The sequence below is a fragment of the Siphateles boraxobius genome, unplaced genomic scaffold (genome assembly GCF_051911475.1).
Source record: "Siphateles boraxobius isolate OS27281-9 unplaced genomic scaffold, OSU_SipBor_1 22, whole genome shotgun sequence".
Classification (NCBI taxonomy): domain Eukaryota; kingdom Metazoa; phylum Chordata; class Actinopteri; order Cypriniformes; family Leuciscidae; genus Siphateles; species Siphateles boraxobius.
In genome coordinates this window covers 34,454,329-34,471,953 of record NW_027508833.1, presented here as the reverse complement: position 1 = coordinate 34,471,953, position 17,625 = coordinate 34,454,329, and the positions used below count along the sequence as shown (strand labels likewise).

The following is a 17,625-nucleotide window of genomic DNA, read 5'->3' as shown; positions in this document are numbered from 1 at the left end:
GGGATCGCGAATGTTTCTTGGTAACCTTGGAGCTTCTGTTCATATTCATGAGTCAGACGGTTGTTAAGGGCGACCTAACCTCTGAGTTTTCGATATAATCTAAAAAACATTTTGAGTAGCCTACTGTTGAAGTAATTTGAATATGAACCCCTTTCCAAAGTTATTAGAAGAGGGTCTCATTAACACGAAACATGTAGAGGGTGCAGTGATACTTGTGGCTAAAACAGGCGACGTAACGGCTGCGTCCAATTTTACAGTAAGTTTACTGCAAGTCTATCCTCACAGATAAACATGTTATTTTAATTTTTATCTATAATATTTGTTCAGGACAAATTGGCCATTTAGCTGAATCAGTTTAATGTCTTCAAACAGGTCTGTCCAGAACAAACACAGATGTTGATAGACTCGTTCAAACACTTGGATGTAACTAGGCAGAGAGGACTCAACTTCAGGAACAAGTTCTACACCTGCGTACGTGCTGACAAACACGCGATATATACAAAATGTGTAAGTAACACTATCTATAAACCTGCTCAAAATATACTACAAGTACATTTAAAATAACACATTTTTTGTTTGTTGCTGTCTCTGGTTTCACAATTTTTTACTTTACAACCCTCAAAAAACATTAAAGTAACTTTAATTTGGAAATTAAAAAGTCTGGATACCATGTCCTGTCTACCTGTATTTCCATACCTCTGCTCACGCAGACATCACGTCATCAACGCCTGCTATGCAGAGATCTAGACAAGACAGTACATGCCACAAACGGCAGCCACCTATTACAGCTCCTCCTGAGGCTACGTCTACATTAAAACTGATGCATTTGAAAATGGTGTTTACATTTCAAAACGCTCTCTGTCCACATTAGCGTTTCCAAGCGTTTTCCAAAAGTTTCTCATCCACACTAAAATGTCGGAAAACCTGCTTTTAACATGCTTAAAACCTCATTAAAGCTCACTGAGATGATGACGGGACAAGACAATCACATTCTCATGTTATTCTTCTGCAAAATATCTCACAATACACTAATGCGTTGAGGTCGCAAATAAACGCAACTGCTCTCATGTTTTGCTGCACGACAGCAATTGTGAGTAAATTTGTGATATGAAGAGGGTACAAAGTAACATCTTTTACAACAGCGTAAAAGTGAATAGCACATTACAGACACAATAATAGCGGTGTAAACATATATCTATCGGTTCAATATGCGTCACATGACTAAACATGCGTCATTGTTTTCAAATGTCTCAGTTTTCACAGTCCGCTACAACGCGAAAACATCATTTTCAAATTTATCCACTTGGGAAAGCTTTTTCCAAAAGCTCAGTTTTCAACAAGCTTATACTGTGTTCACGCCATGTTGTAAGCAAAATTAAGAGATGGCAACCCGTGACGTTCTGCCTGGAACTGTTCACGTCCTTAGACTGCTCGCTCATGTCTTTTAGAGGAGGCATGGCTTTTGGGAGCGCTCTGAAGAAAGGGTGGAATCTGATGCTTTCAAAGGTAGCTTGCTATTGCTAGCTTCTCTGAAGTTACCTACCCTACCTTTAATAAATCCAGAGAGGGAAAAAAACATGCAGATGTTATTGACCCATACATGTAAGTGCAGATGAATTGTATATAACCACATCATCACTTTTTCATTCACTGATTTTTCTTTATTGTCTTTGTTTAGGAAGGACATGGCCTGATATTGGTGAGAACTGCACTGTATGTGATTGTTGCCACGTACTCACAGAGCATGTATCCAAGTATCTGTGTGGAAGCAGTTGAGAAACTAGGTAAGCTAAAATTCCAACCAAAAGTTCAAGTAACTTTTCTGCCTTGGTTGAATGTTTTTGATCATAGTTTCTGCATGTATTTTAGCCGAGTATCTGAGTGCAAAGGAAAAATGAAGCTCATCGTATCAGATCTGAAGAGGTGAAGAAGCTGTTCAGTATGATTGTAGTAGTACTGACGAGAAACTATAAACTGTACTCAATCAGTTAGCAACAACAACACCAAGGTAGGTTTTAGTACTGCTTAGAAGCTTTTTTTATTCATGTAGTGGGATTTTAATTTACATATTGAGATTTGGCATCTTAAAATATACAGACAACAGTAGTTTTACATCTCAACACTGAACATAATGACACACAAACTGAACTGCCACAACTTAGGCAACAAGATCTTTCACAGAAAGAATATAAAACTCCATAGCGAGAAAAAAAAACAATATTAAATGAATGTTATGGCTGTTACCATTCATATGAGCAGGAAACATGGGATGGGAACCATAGTCTTATATTATTCAGCTATTTTTTGTTTAGAATAAGTAATCTCAATGAACGAATTTAAATATTGTAAGACAGGCTGAGAGAGCAGAAACAATCTACAATTTATGACCTGATCATTCACAGTGTTGAAGTTTGTAGCAGTCATCTGTCATTATAAGTCTGTATCGCATTGCATTTTCATGTTGCACACATCTATATCATATAATCTTATTTTCTTTGCAGAACAATAACACATGATTTACGTTAAAATAAAGTTATTTTAAACCAGTCCCTAAAGCCCCTTCATCATTCATGCATCACATCAGTGCTTATTTAATGTGCTCCTTGATAACCTTGGTAAACCACCGATTATCCATTCACTTATGTTAATTAAAAGTTGGAGCAACAATTAGCGGGAGCTTGTTGTCCTTTTTCATATTACACAAAACCCTTATTCTTTCACTAGAGACATATAATATATTATATTATACAGTGCTTTCATTACACACAATCCATTTCATCCTTTAATAAGACAGAAACAATACATACCATTGGGTAGAGGTGTTGGTGTTGGTAGAATATAAAGATGATTACAAAAAATAAAGTAAAATTAACATAGTAAGATAATAGGATGCACCATGAATCTGGATATTTCGTATTCTTAATTATTGAAATGAGCTAAAAAAAATCAATTGACTAAAATGTTGTTTTTTTCTCAGGTGTATAATTATATTTTATGAAAATGATTAATATGATATTAATAGGGAAGTATTATTACAGGTAGGATATACTTCATGACCTGAGAGTTTTTTGCATTGATGTTTGCTTGTGTGTAGTTTTGTTTTACTTTAACATGCAAACGGGTATGATTTATGACAAAATACATTTTTGCATGATTAATTTCTGCTGGTCAGAGATATATACTATAGATAATATACATACAAATAATAAGGAATGGAAAATTATTAAATAATAATAAACATTTGGCAAAACGTAAAGTATGTGTGATAAGAAATTATCCAAGATGACACAATTAAGTAATAACCACTTGCATTTGTTGTTTTGTTCTTAAGGTCATAAATTAATTTATTTGTCAAAGAAAATGCAAAAACCAACATAGTTGATTTTTTTTTTAAAGGTCACTTTAAGTTTCAAAAGAATCCCTTATGAAAATTCTGTAACACCTGAGATATACAGTACTAGCTGGCTTTATACCTACATCTGAGTTTATTTATTATTGTTTTTTATTTTTATGAAACTTTTAAATTTCTCTCAGTATGTTTTATGACATGCTCAAAAGCATGTTATACTATGTACTAAAATAATTGTATTCCCTCATACATCTTTATAACCTTGGACAAAGCCAATGGAAAACTTGGTTATGAATAATGCGTTTGGCACTTTAAAATATCTGTACCATCATCAATAAACAAATTCCCTAATATGAGCTGCGTGATATGCTACCAGATTCAGCCTATTGTTAGTTAAACAAAACATTAAAACACACAGAATGTTAAATGATTGTTAAAAGAGTAAAATAATAATAAAGGAACAGGCAGAGGGCGGCATGCGGTCTGCAAAGTGCTAAGTTGCTTGTGCGTAGAGTAATACCTATGGCAGTGCAGCGTTAGAGCTGAGTTTGTAGGTGATGTTCGCTTTATGTTCCTTTAGCTGCTCTCAGAATGTTGGTTTTGCTTGTCTACATCTGGTAACTGCTCTCTCCAGAAGGTGAACTGGCTAAAGGTGTCTGAACAGGGAAAGTCGGTGGTGTTCCCTCTGATCAGTAGAGGAAAGACATGATCTACGACCTCACATAGACGGCCATAACTGTAAAACATGCAAGAATATTAGGACTGTCAAACTCCCAACTATTTGACTCTACAGATTATCTACTGTTAAATTTGAATTGAATTGAATTGTTAGATTGCCAAGAGAATCATCAATAACAGAAATTACAAAAACACACAAATCTAAAACATCCAGATTCACATTCAATGAGAATTTGGAACTGAATATGAGCTTAATTATCATAAAAATATCACAATGATAAAACATAAACTGAAATCATCCCAAAGCAGGATTAGTTTTTAATGCAAATTTTTCTTTAAATTTTCAGAGATGGAACTTACAAAAACAATCCAAAGTCAAATGTCTGGTTGCATTTAAATTAAAATTTGAAAGGGATAACAAGCTTAATTATCATACAAATAATGTCAATGCAAAAACAAAAAAGATCATAATCATCCCATTCTTTTATTTTTCGATGATGGAAATGACAAAAACACTTAAGTAAGACTGAATGAATTTAAATGATTTAAATTTGGAAGAGAAAATCAGCTTAAAGGGTTAGTCCATCCTAAAATGACTCACTCGCATGTCCAAACCCGTAAGACTTCCATTCATCTTCGAAACACAAATGAAGATTTTTAATGAAATCAGAGATTTTTGTCCCTCCATTGACAGTCCACGCATCTAACACTTTAACGCTTCAAGAAGTTAATTAAGAGATTGTAAAACTAATTCATATTAACCACGCGGTTTAGTCCAAATTTTCTGAAGGGTCACGATCTCTTTAAATGATGAACAGTTTGAATTTAGGCTTTTATTCACTTATAATAGTTAATCAGTGAACATAAACAGAAGCAGAAGCTCAACTGTACATGCTTGACGCACGAAAACAAACCTCTTGCAGAAGCTCAAACGTGCTGTGTAACACGAGAATGAACCTCATTGGTTCTTCCAAAAGCTCAAACTTGCTGTGTAACAAGAGGGGGAAACAAGATGGCGGCGCGCACAGACACGGCGGCTGAGGTCTCTATGAAACGGAACTGTATTTTGTTGTTGTTTTTTTCATTTTACTTTGGAAGTTTAATCTGGGTATTTCAGAGTTGGAATCATTGATTTATATTGGGATGACACAACAACAGTCACGGTATCGGTCACCTTTCAGCACATGCATGGAATTCCAGTGGAGATCACTAGATTGCCGGGGTATCCGTGGATTTATCATACCCAGCAGCGGACGTCGGAGGGGGCAAAGAGAACGTAAAAAAACGAGGATGCAGGGCTGGTGTGCTAGAGCGGCTTAAAAAGGAACCCTTACAGACCACTATTCCCCAGTCTCTTCGTCTCTAACGTAAGGTCTGTAAACAAGAAAATGGACAAGTTGAGATTTTGTTTATCATCACGGTCGACCATTCAAAGAAGTTGCGTGATGATCATTACTGAGACCTAATATGTGTCTATACGAAGAACAACTGGTGCACGAACACTTCCATTATTGCCAGACATTGTTCTCCAGACCTGGAGTTGTTGGCAGTTAAATGCAGGCCCTTTTATCTGCCACGGGAGATGTCTGTTGTTGTTACAGCTTTGTATATTCCACCAGAAGCTAACGCTTATGCAGCACTCGGCTACATGTTAACAGCTATAAACAAGCAACAGAACTCTTATCCTGATGGGGTGTTTATTGTGGCTGGTGATTTTAATCATGTAAACTTGAAGACTGTCCTTCCAAGGTTTGAACAACATGTGAAATGCTCCACCAGAGGGTAGAACACACTGGACTGTGTCTATTCTAACATCCCCAAAGCTTTCTGACCATCACCCCTTCCTAATCTTGGACAGTCTGATCACTAGGGCTGCAACAACTAATCGATAAAATCGATTATAATCGATTATGAAAATCGTTGTCAACGAATGTCATTATCGATTAGTTGGTCTGCTTACGTCACGGGGAGCGTTTACTGGTACGCACACACACGCAATGTCTCTCTCCCTCAGGCGCTCTGCCGAGCGCGCGCGCTACACGGTTTGGAGCAGTCTCTTCTGTCTCGCATGCGCGCTCTTGCTTGCGCGCTCTAGATGTCGGGAGTTTGAACTAATTCGCGGGCATCAGGGAGCCGCAATCAATATGCGGGAGACTCCCGGGACTTCCGGGATCTTGGGATGTCTGTATTTTGTCTCGAGCATCAGGTTGCGCAATCAGTTCGCTCGCAACGTAAGTTATGGATTAAAATAGCGCTACCGCAGAAATAGGTTAAATTAAAACGGTCTTTACAAAGCGAAGCACTAAATATAAAGGCAGTTAATAACAGCAGCAGTAAAATATTGTTTTTTAGTCACTGTACTCAGTGGTTTTCAGCGAATGCTTGTGCACTAATGCATAATTTCTCCTGTCCTTAACTCAAGCCTGTTAGCTTGCTGGGTAACGTTACCTCCATTCCGTTCTCTTTTTATAGCATTTGTCTACTAAGTTTTAATTGTTTTTCAAACGCGATCTACTGCGGCTCTACGTTCACACAATTGTTTTCAGTCTTTCTATATTTATTTAATCAATTTATCCTTATATTATACTTTTATATATTATATATAATATATATTATATTCTTTATCCTTATATTCCTTATATATAATTAATTTTAAATAAAAATTAAATGAATTCTATATTTTAGATGTTTTTAGTTTGTTTTTAGTTCAGATATTCACATCTGAACAACATGTCTGTGTAAATTTGTTTTAACAAAAATTGTGTTAAAACATAATATGTTGGATATCATTTTTTTAACAATAATCATGTTTGTCAACTTGCCATCAGCAATTATCATTAAAAACAATGCAAATATTGATATTAGTAAAACTCAATGTGTGGCTTTTGCACTTTTTAAAGTACACTTTTACACATAAATACCCTGATTTACGGTTTTATTTAGTTATAATAAAAAAAAATCTAATTTAATTTCTATCCGATTAATCGATTAATCGAAAAAATAATCGTCCGATTAATCGATTATCAAAATAATCGTTAGTTGCAGCCCTACTGATCACCTGTCACTTTTTATAATTCCAGCATACTGCTCCATCATTAAGAGACAGCAAACTATTATCAAAACGGTTAAAACCTGGCCGGAGGAAGCATCCTCTCAGCTGCAGGACTGCTTTCAAAGCACTGACTGGAGTCTGTTTTCAACTCAGGACCTAGACAAATGTACATCTACTGTGCTTTTTTATATCAGATGCTGTGTGGAAAGTGTAACCATCAACAAATGCATCTGAGCCTACCCAAACAGGAAGCCATGGATGACTAAGGAGTTCCAACTTCTTCTGAAAGACCGTGATGCAGCTTTTAGTTCTAATAATAAAGAACTGTACAGTGCTTCCAGAAACAACCTCAAGAGAGGGATAAAATCAGCCAAAGCTGATACAAGGAGAAGATCGAGGAGCACTTTACTTCTAGGGACACGACACACGTGGCAGGGTGTGCATCATATAACCAACTTCAGGGGCAGCAGAGAACCACTGACCGCTTGCAGCACCATGTTGGCTGAGGTATTAAATTGCTTCTTTGCCCGATTTGAGAGAGGACCGGACAATGCAGCTTTCACCACAGCTGCATTCACAAACAGCACGCTTACCCTCCAAACATGAGGTCAAGCGAGTTTTAAAAACTGTGAATGCCAAGAAGGCTGCTGGACCGGATGGGATCCCAGGCAGGGTCCTCCGGGATTGTGGCCATCAGCTTGCATAGGTTTTCACAGACATTTTTAATCTCTCACTTGCATATATTGTCGTACCAGACTGCCTGAAAACCGCTACCATCATCCCGGTGCCACAGCAGTCCCTCACTTCCCTGAATAACTATAGACCAATAGCACTTACCCCTATCATATCCAAATGCTTCGAAAGACTCATTCTGGGACACATTAAATCTGCACTTCCTCCCACTTTAGACCCCCATCAATAGGGTTGCCAACTTCAGAAAAGAAAAAATACAGGACAATTAAGGAAAGTAATAGCCTACTTTTATTCAATAAGGACGCATTAAATTAATCAAAAGTGACAGTAAAGACATTTATAATGTTACAAAAGCTTTTTTTTCTGTTCGCAAATCAAACAATGATTTGTCCCAAAAGAATGATTAATTCTCAATTTGGAGTTTGTTATTCGTATAGTCTGATGCACATGAGGGTGGGCTGTGATTGGATGATGACCGGTGTCGTGATCATTCTCAAGTGTGGTGTTGCTGTCAGTCAGTGGTTAGATCAGCGTAGCAGTCAATAAACAGGACAAGGGAGGTCACTTACGGGAACTAAGAAAACGCTCACAGACTGTGAGACTAGACATGCATATTTCCTCAACCCTGACCTGGAGTACCACAAGGATGTGTGCTGAGCCCCCTCCTTTACTCTACACAAATGACTGTACACCAGTCACCCCACTAACACAATAATAAAAATTTCCCACGATACAACAGTGGTGGGGCTTATCTCAAATGGCAGTGAGGCTGCCTACAGAGATGAGGTATGTAGATTGGTTGAGTGGTGTGCAAATAACAACTTGTCTCTTAACATCAAGGAGACGAAGGAGCTAATAATAGACTTCAGGTGACACCGGCAGGAGCTTCAGCCACTGGAAATACGGGATGAGGAGGTAGAGAGAGTGCTAAGCTTTAAATTCCTGGGCCTCCAAGTCAGTGAGGACCTCAAGTGGACCGTTACCACTGCTGCCCTGGTTAAAAAAAGCCCAACAGAGACTTTACTTCCTCATAACTTTGAGGAAGGCTCATCTCTCTGCCAGACTGCTGAAGTCTTTCTACCATTGCACGGTAGAAATCATATTAACATATTGCATTGCAGTCTGGTATGGGAACTGTTCAACGGCTGAAAGAGCTGCACTGCAGAGGGTCATAAAAACCTCACAAAAGATCATCGGACTTCCACTGCCCCCCCTTGAGGACATATACAGGCTTCGCTGTTGCAGCAGAGCTTCTACTATCATTAAGGACAGTACTCATCTCTTTCATGATTAAGGACAGTACTCATCTCTTTCATGATCTGTTTGCACTACTGCCATCTGGAAAACACTACAGAGCGCTAAAGACTTGCACTTCCATTTCCGAAACAGCTTTTACCCAACAGCCACTTTTGAACTGAATTCCCTCTCCCCTGCCTCTATCCTCCCACACCCCCACACCTGCTTCAATAATTTTGAACGGACGTGTATGCCATATTGTTGCAATAACATGCACAACATTTTTTTAACTTATTGTTTTTATGTGTGTGGGTAATATGGATGAATACAGTTGGTTTTCTATGAGAGATGTGAAATTTCGTTGTATACCATGCAATGACAATAAAGGTAAAACTAAACTAACACACGAGAATGAACCTCATTGGTTCTCGCAGGTCAAGTAAGCATGCTTGAACTTCTGTTTACCACAAGTGATATGTGCATTGATGAATGTTTATATATGAATAAAATCCTAAATTAAATCTGTTCATCATATAAAGCTATCGTGTCTCTTTTGGACTAAACCACTCAATTCAGATGGATTAGTTTTATGATCTCTTAATAAACTTTTTGAAGCGGTAGTTGCATCGAGTGTCAATGGAGGGACAGAAATATCTCAGATTTCATTCAAATATCTTTATTTGTGTTTCGAACATGAATAAAAGTTTTACGGGTATGGAACAACATTATGGTGAGTAAATAATTACACAATTTTCATTTTTAGGTGAACTAACCCTTTAATTGTCATAAAAATGTCCCAATGCAAAATAAATCAATCAATAAAATCATCCCAAAACAGGGTTAGCTTTAATGCAAAATAGGTAATTTGTCTTTAAAAATGAGAAAAGAAATGTTTTCATTAGATTACTTACGATGATATGTTGGTCTTTGCATGTTCTTGGATGAGCTCTCCCTTAGGATTCACAGTGAATATTCTGTTCAAAGGCACTCCTACCTCTTTATATGAATAAACATCCTATAGAGAAGAACGCTCCTTAGGGATTTGCATACTGTATAGCAAATGAAGGTAATGTTAGCAAACATTGCTACTTGTACTTACTGTTGCCCTGTTTCCAAAAGCAGCATAGAAGGGTTCTGTGTTTGGATGGAACAGATTTTTTATATCGGTCAGACATTCGATTTTAAACTTTTCTGGCTTCTTCTCAATGACCTCCCTGAGATTGAAAGAAAAGACATTAGTTACTATGTGGCATTATCATTATTTTTTAAAGCCTATATATGTTTTGTGTGTGTACTAACCGGTGAAATGCAGAGAACAGACTACTAGGACTAAGCAGCACAGGTCCCATGGGTAGCATAGTGCCTCTTTCATTAACCCAGTGCAGGTAACCCCGGGTCATGTCAGCCATGCCAATAGCCCGAGCTGAACAGTACATAAATTTGTAGCCGTTCCTGTTTGACAATGAGTTTTAGATATATTAGACATTGGACAAAATCTTTTTGCTCACATTTGATTGATACTCTGTATGTGGTGTGCGACTCACTGGCTGACTCTGTGGTAGAGCCGGGCAATACCCTGATGGGTCCAGTCTTTACCCAGAGTTGGTAATATGTGTCCCAGGGTATCAGACCTAAAAGAGACTTTAAATTTAGATTGCATGCTTAATTTTTTGCATCCGTCGAGCCTATTATATTGCCCCAGGAAGTTCACTTGAGGTGTCTCACCTTGTGATGGTGCCATCAATATCTGAAATCACTATCTTGTCATCCCAGTTCCACAGATAAATGGTACCCTCACAGCGGCAGGTGCCCTGGTACTGAGTAGTCACGCTGAAGACCACATCATTGGGGCCATCTTTTAAGTGCAGACTGGCCTGAGAAAAGAAGAACATTCTTGTAGCATGAGTTTTCATAACATACTGTAGTCTCTGATTGACTTTACTGGCTTCATTGAAAATGGAGATGCTTACGAGCTGTTCTGGGGACAAACGAAGAGTCTTCCTGTAGCAGTGGCCTCCAGAGCTGTGGATAACTTCAGGCTGATTGCACGCAGTATTCTGTTTAGCACTTCCACTGTCATCTTCACTGGATGATGATTCATCCTTTAATCTAGTAAAAAATACCACCAGCCAGTTCACAGTTAAAACTATATACTACAGGTATACAGTTATACTATAAAATGCATTTATGATTGAATTTTGATTGATATGTTAGGGATGGGCATGATTAATCGACGATCGATTATTGATCATTAAGAATTTCGTCGATCAGGTTAATTTGTTATCGATTATCATTAAACTAATGCTGCTGCGTTGCGTAGTGTGAGTGGAAAGTGAACGTGTTCCCCGGGCTGGTCAAGTTAGCGCGGAGGTACCTGTGCATCCGGCAACGTCAGTCCCCTCAGAGCGGGTGTTTTCAGCGGCTGGACTGAAGCCTTGTTTACACTCGAGGCGTCCGCACGAGCGCGAAGGTGAGCGCGGCAAAAATGACGTCATTGCGGTATTCGGTGTTTCACAGACGAGCGCGTCGAGTATAAACGCCTTGTCTGTTTGGGGAGGTGCGCGAGCAGTCTGTGGAGACTCGCGCTGCAGAGCCAGGCGAAAGTGTAAACGAGGCTTGACGGTCAGGTTGCGGTCGCGTCTGACCCCAGATCATGTCATCAATGATGCAATGCAATGATCTTTCTCAACAAAAACCAGTAGACTGGTGTAGAAGTTGTATGTGAGTTACTAGTTATTTTTTATGAGGCTTTGTTAAGTAGCCTAGCCTAATTGATTGTTACTGTAGGTAGGCTAATCTCTCACCCTCTTTCTCGACTCCGTTCTCGGATAGTTTTGAGTTACATTTTGACAAAACCTGTCAGATCTAAGTATTATTATGTTTTTGGTTAAGTTATTGTTTAACATGATTTTTTTTTATTATTTATTATTTTGAAACAAACGAGGGTCTCTGTTTAAGAACGCCAACTCGCAGCTGCAGGTTCCGTTGCTTTCGAGCACCGCCGCGCATATATCTTCAAGTATAGCCTAACCGAACGTCCAGTTTTACTGCCACAAGTTGATCATCTTGTAATAAAGATCTAATCGAGGAAAAACACACTGTATGTTTGTATTTTCATTGCATTTTTTAATTTATAAAAAGTTAAATAAATAATGAATTTGAATATAAAAATATTAATGATTAATCGATAGTCGATCGTTAATTCTCCCGACGATCGACTAAGAAAATTTAATCGAATGCCCATCCCTATATGATATATATTCTGAGCACTGACTTTGTAGTTACTGTGTATAGAAATCTTAAAGGTACTGTACCCAAAACTGTAATTCTCTTTCAGTCTGTTTAGTTCTAAAGGCCTGAGACTCGGTGTAAAATGTTAAACTAATCCTAACTTTTTCGATGCCAGGCCTTGATTAAAGGCTTGTTCATTCCAATAATAATAATGAAGAGCAGAGAAATCCACTGCACCCCATCTGCCGTTTTTTTTCTTTTTCGTTGGTCTGAACAGACATATCGCATTTGAAAACTAAAAGAATTTTCATGCTGAACATTTCAGTTGGTGTGAACAGGTCTTAACATTATACAACTGTACTTCAGCTGAAAGTGCTCAAAAAGTGCAACATATGACCCTTTAATCGATTAGCAAGAACAATGTTCTGGTTTTCTAAATTTACCTGCTCACAGTTCCTGTTCTTATAGACTCCTCTCCACCTTCAATCTGGTCTGATGCTGATTCCTGTTGCAGAAAGATTCACAGATTTGCATGCTTTTATTACATACATAACATTTGCAAACCTGCGAGAAGTCTAAATGTCTTTGGATAAATCTGGTAACACTTTACCTTTAATTCAATTCCCAATTATTTCCCAAATGCAATATTGCAAACATACCGATTTGGAGCTGTCGTTTCTGCCCCGCCATGAGAACCACCAGCGTCCTCCTTTCTTGGGCATCTTCTCCTTCATGATGTTCTCTACTGTGGCCTGGAGCAAACGCACAGAGCCCCTGATACTCAAAACTCAAAAACTAAATGACATGATGAATGTGACTGAACACATGCAGCTAATAAATAAACACAAATTCACAAAGACGTACAGGACTAGAGCCGAACACGCTAGGAAAACAGTATGTGAAGAAACCAAGAGCAGAGTAGACGTAACTCAGACAAGAATACTTAGCGCAATGGTGCACAATGGGATGGTATGAGGGGAGATCAATTAAAATGAAGAAGAAAAACAAGGAGGAGGGAAGAGACAAAATTTAAATGCCCTGGAGTGCTATGAGAGCTGGGGTGCAGTATACACAAGGACTTTAAAAAGCCATGAAACACTCGCCGAGAGGAGACAAACAATACAGAAACAAAACAGTATCTTTCTACCACTGTGATGTATTTCATTATTTACCTATTTAAGCAATCCAATTATTGGGTCTGTACTGAGTTAGTGCAAACTTTTCAAAAAAACTGCTAAAACTGTCCAAAAATTTATAAATATTAAAACGTTAGACATCAAGTGGGCTGCAGTAGTCTTATTATTATTTATTACAATTATTTGTATATGCAGGGCAAAAATGTTTCCAAGTAAACATTTCATTTGTTGTAATGAACCTATATGTACATGAATCCAATACATAAAGAATTATTTAAACTATTAGGTAAATTAGAGTAATTGGTTTTAAATATTTGTAATGTAATTACATTTATTCAGAATTATTATAAATGATACACTATATATAATTTATATTATATTCTATGTCTCTTTTAATTTAAATAATTTATATTGTATATAATAAAATGTATTATATTATCTTTTATTAAAACAAAATTGTGCTTTTTAAGAAGTTCCTAATGGCTCCCCTATTATGGTAACTGTCTTTTTTAACAGATGCCATTTTATGTATTGGTGATGGAGACTGGTTGAAAACTTTTTATTAACTTTTGCTTGGCTGCCAGTCTGATATCAGATTGACTATAAGATTCTGTTATTTGTCAATAAAGCTCTCAACAATTTAGCTCCTAAATGTTTTTCCGATCTGATTGTGCTTACAAGCCTTCCAGATCACTCAGATCCCAAATAGTCATCTTTTGTTTGGCTGATGTAGAAGCAGTTCTGCTTTTCTTTTTCTTTTTTTTAAATCCATGTTAAAATCACATATTTTGTTATTTTGCTTTTAATTCATTGTCATTTGTATGTGTTTCTTGCTTTTATTTTATTTTTCAACTTTATGTACAGCACTCTGGCCAACTAAGGTTTATTTTAAACGTGCTTTATAAATTGAATTGAACCGAATTGAGTGATACCAAGTATGTTTTACGGATAGAACTAAAGTTAAGTGTATAAATAGAGTGTATATACATCACCAATAAACCAATGTTTGAGTTCGGTATTAACAAGCTTAAATGATAAGCTTTATTTAAATTACTGTGAGGTTACATTGTCAGAGTTGGTTGAATAACTAAGGCCTTTCTGTACATATCTGTGCTGTTTATGCTGTCCTTACCTTTGGCAAGGGTTTCTGAAAAACCTGCACGGCCAGTACGATAGGAGCGGCTGTGGTCCAGTTATAATACCTTTGTGAGGAGAACAAAACGTGAAATAATATTAAATTTGACAATATTTTAGTAAATGACATCATGCTACAGTATATGTTTTTTATGTCACAAATGACATACTTAGTTCCAATCTTTACAACCAGGTTGGGATCATCAATGATAGATGGATTATCGGCAAACTCCTGATAAGATATTGCTCGTTCCTCAAATTCCTCTGTAAATGAAAGATTGTGACTTTAATTGCTTAATTACTTACACAGCTATTAAAATCTAGAAGAAAACAGGATATAATACAGAGTCTATGGAATTACAGAACAGCAACTGAAAATACATTATTTTACACTACTCTTGAAAAATTTGGGGTCAGAAAGGTTTTTTTTAAGTAATTAATACTTTTATTCAGCAATGATGCATTGAATTGATCAAACGTGAAAGTATAAACATTTGACATTAAATTACATTTTAAAATATATTAAAATATTAAACAATTTAAATGAATGTTTTTACTGCATTTTGTGAGCTTAAGGAACTTCTTTCAAAAATGTGAAAAGAATCTTACTGACCCAAGCTTTTGAATGGTACTGTACTGTTCATCACAACTCCACCTTTTACCTCTAGTGATCTCTCTGTTTTCTGACAGTCCTCCACATAGAGAGATGGCGATATGAGGCAAGTCTCCTAACTGGTCAGAAAAGCTGTCAACCCCACTGTCCATTCCACTGCTGCCCACTGACTGAGGGGACTGATTTGCACTTCTCAGATCTGCCCCGCCCCTCACAGAAGTTGTTCCATCACTGAACAACAAAAAATAAATTTGATTAAAAAAGATTATACTAAACTTGAATCATAAATGAACAAGTGAATAGCTATAAGGCTCTATGTACACTCTTGATATTTGATAACTGTTTGTTTAAAAATAATGACCTCTTTGGAAAGTACAGGGCAGCCACCTCAGGCTCCAACTCTGTGATGTCATCCAGGTATATTCCATCTGATCCCAAGTGCCGGCTCCTTTTGTCTGGGAATTTATGTATTTTGACATTATATTATATGTTTTAAATAGCCAAAAAGTGTTTTTCTTTGTACCATTGTGACATTTATTTTCAGAGCTCATATTTAATTTCATATGACAGATAAATTAAATTATTTATATATATATATATATACACGCACAGATACCTTTTCTCTTGGATGGAGAGTCCATCTTGCTAATGGCATGAGCCCCAGGACTGTGACACCCCTCCTCTAGGTCTGTGATAAGATGGGCGGCATCACTGATGGGCTCCACATCTACAGCAGGGGCAGATGTTGCCTCTCCAGCCCTGAGATCAGGCACATACACATCAGTGCCCTGAGACTCCACCGTTCCATCCCCAGTGATGGCTCTGAAGTGCGTGCTTTCAGACGGTGGGATTGATCTTGAGGTCACCACCATGGGCTCTGACAGGGCCTGCAGGAATGAAGGCTGTGTGAAAAGAAAGATGTACAGTTAACTGATTCACATTTGTTAATTTGTTGTGGTCATGTGGTATGGCTGATGATTACTGTACCTTGGCAGCATGAGGTAGCTCTCCCCATTTCCACAGCATCTCAGGGTTGTCCAGTTTCCCTTTACCCCTCTGACTGTCCAGCAACTCTGAATCACTCTTTGGTGTAGATGGCAGGGAGTTATTTGGACTGCTGTAGGGAGGAATGAGAGATGGAGACATTTAGCAATATTTGGATTAATTGTAGGTGTATATCAATACAGCGTTTGTGAAATAAACTAGTAACGATGCCTTTTCATTCCTCTGCAAAATTGAATTTCATGCTTCACAAACAAAGCAAAAATCTTAAAATTGGGCAATACACTACAGAAATGTTAGACTTTTTAAAGCTTAAGTGAAACCTTATGGCTTTGGTGCAAGTTTATTTACATTACATGGTGAATGCAGCGGTTACCTGTGTGTGGAGTGGAACATGGCTGTTTGTTGAGGGCAGGAAATGGACAATCCTGCAAGGGTGGGAATGGGTAAAGAGCATGTCTTCTCTAACCCTGTACTGTGGATCAGAAAACAAAGCTTTAGATTAAAATGTGCATTATTTTGAATCTCATATATAGAAAAAATATATATAAATAAGCACAATACTATATAAGTAGAATGAAAACAGCTAAATGTATTAGCATGTTTGTGCATTGTTTAATCATCGTACTGCAGCTGGGGGACAGTTTGCTGATGATTATCGACATACATATTAACAGAGCCTTCACTTCAGTCTCAGATACACTCAGCAATACAGCATATGCTGGGGTTTGCTTTAATGTGGTGAGAAATAATTCCATTGGACTGAATTTTATGTGTAATAAAATATTCTGCGGACATACACGTTTTTGGATTTCAAATTTTTTTGTTTTTTTGTCTGCCATCTCTTATTGTCTTTTCGCTGAATTACTGGGACTCCAGTGTTCTTATTGATTATTTTATTCAATTGATTGCAAAAATACAAGTTTGGATTTATTTTAATGTTACAATCAGCAAGTATTCTGTTATCAGTCAGAGAGTGTGTCAAAGTAATGCCCATATGGCAGTAATATACAGCTATAAGATAATATATGTATTCAGTTAAGCAGACACAGTGGATATGTTAGGCTATGATTACAGCTTGTGATCGTAATGATTACAATATAAGGATAATATTTTGAAATGAATGTTCTTCTTTCTAAAATACCTTAATTCATTTTTCCCAAAGAGATCAAGAATGGATTACAGACTGACTGACAGGGGTCTCCAGTTGAAAGGCTCTTTTGATGATGTATACTAGTTGTGGTACATTGCTTTTCTCTTTTGCAATGTATTAAACACATTTACTACTTTGCAAGTTTATATCAATTTTGAATTTGTTTGTCATAATTGCGATGTAACCAGAACTTGGCTCCTCTTTGAAAAACACTGGTAAGCAAGCATACCTTTGAACACCAGTCCACTTCCCTTCAGACTGTGTGTATGTGCTGCTGGTTCCTTTCACCTGCTCAGCAAACAGCTCATGTGACATGGCTCTGAAAACACATACAGTATAAGCAAACAT

The 17,625-nt window shown here is 37.3% G+C and overlaps 2 protein-coding genes across 5 annotated transcripts in view; one reads left to right on the top strand and one right to left on the bottom strand.

Annotated features, from left to right (window-relative positions):
* Window positions 1–35: 35 nt before the first annotated feature.
* On the top strand, window positions 36–17,320 carry pfn4 (profilin family member 4). Of its 3 annotated transcripts, none has more exons than XR_013206695.1 (5): window positions 36–256; window positions 373–507; window positions 1,679–1,784; window positions 1,870–2,008; window positions 15,200–15,309. XR_013206695.1 is itself a non-coding variant. In XM_077239823.1 (5 exons), the coding sequence occupies exons 1-4, from the start codon at window positions 143–145 to the stop codon at window positions 1,896–1,898; spliced, it is 384 nt and encodes a 127-aa protein (XP_077095938.1). In that variant the 5' UTR covers window positions 36–142; the 3' UTR covers window positions 1,899–1,923; window positions 17,290–17,320. The 3 variants fall into 3 exon arrangements, 2 of the variants coding, with proteins under 2 accessions (XP_077095938.1, XP_077095939.1); XM_077239823.1 differs by lacking the exon at window positions 15,200–15,309 and adding an exon at window positions 17,290–17,320 and having other exon boundaries at window positions 1,870–1,923; XM_077239824.1 differs by having other exon boundaries at window positions 1,870–1,923; window positions 15,200–15,272.
* The window catches only part of lpin1a (lipin 1a), a 28,829-nt gene continuing 13,213 nt past the window's right edge, over window positions 2,010–17,625 (bottom strand). For both annotated transcript variants that reach the window (XM_077239821.1, XM_077239822.1), the window contains exons 5-21: window positions 17,507–17,596; window positions 16,501–16,599; window positions 16,110–16,239; window positions 15,739–16,024; window positions 15,484–15,577; window positions 15,172–15,353; window positions 14,680–14,773; window positions 14,508–14,577; window positions 12,899–12,991; window positions 12,683–12,744; window positions 10,979–11,117; window positions 10,734–10,882; window positions 10,553–10,639; window positions 10,308–10,460; window positions 10,108–10,222; window positions 9,920–10,023; window positions 2,010–4,085 (exon numbers count right to left, since the gene is read on the bottom strand). In XM_077239821.1, coding sequence (XP_077095936.1) covers window positions 3,926–4,085; window positions 9,920–10,023; window positions 10,108–10,222; window positions 10,308–10,460; window positions 10,553–10,639; window positions 10,734–10,882; window positions 10,979–11,117; window positions 12,683–12,744; window positions 12,899–12,991; window positions 14,508–14,577; window positions 14,680–14,773; window positions 15,172–15,353; window positions 15,484–15,577; window positions 15,739–16,024; window positions 16,110–16,239; window positions 16,501–16,599; window positions 17,507–17,596 — 2,107 coding nt within the window. In that variant the 3' untranslated portion in view covers window positions 2,010–3,925. The remainder of the gene's footprint in view (window positions 4,086–9,919; window positions 10,024–10,107; window positions 10,223–10,307; window positions 10,461–10,552; window positions 10,640–10,733; window positions 10,883–10,978; window positions 11,118–12,682; window positions 12,745–12,898; window positions 12,992–14,507; window positions 14,578–14,679; window positions 14,774–15,171; window positions 15,354–15,483; window positions 15,578–15,738; window positions 16,025–16,109; window positions 16,240–16,500; window positions 16,600–17,506; window positions 17,597–17,625) is intronic.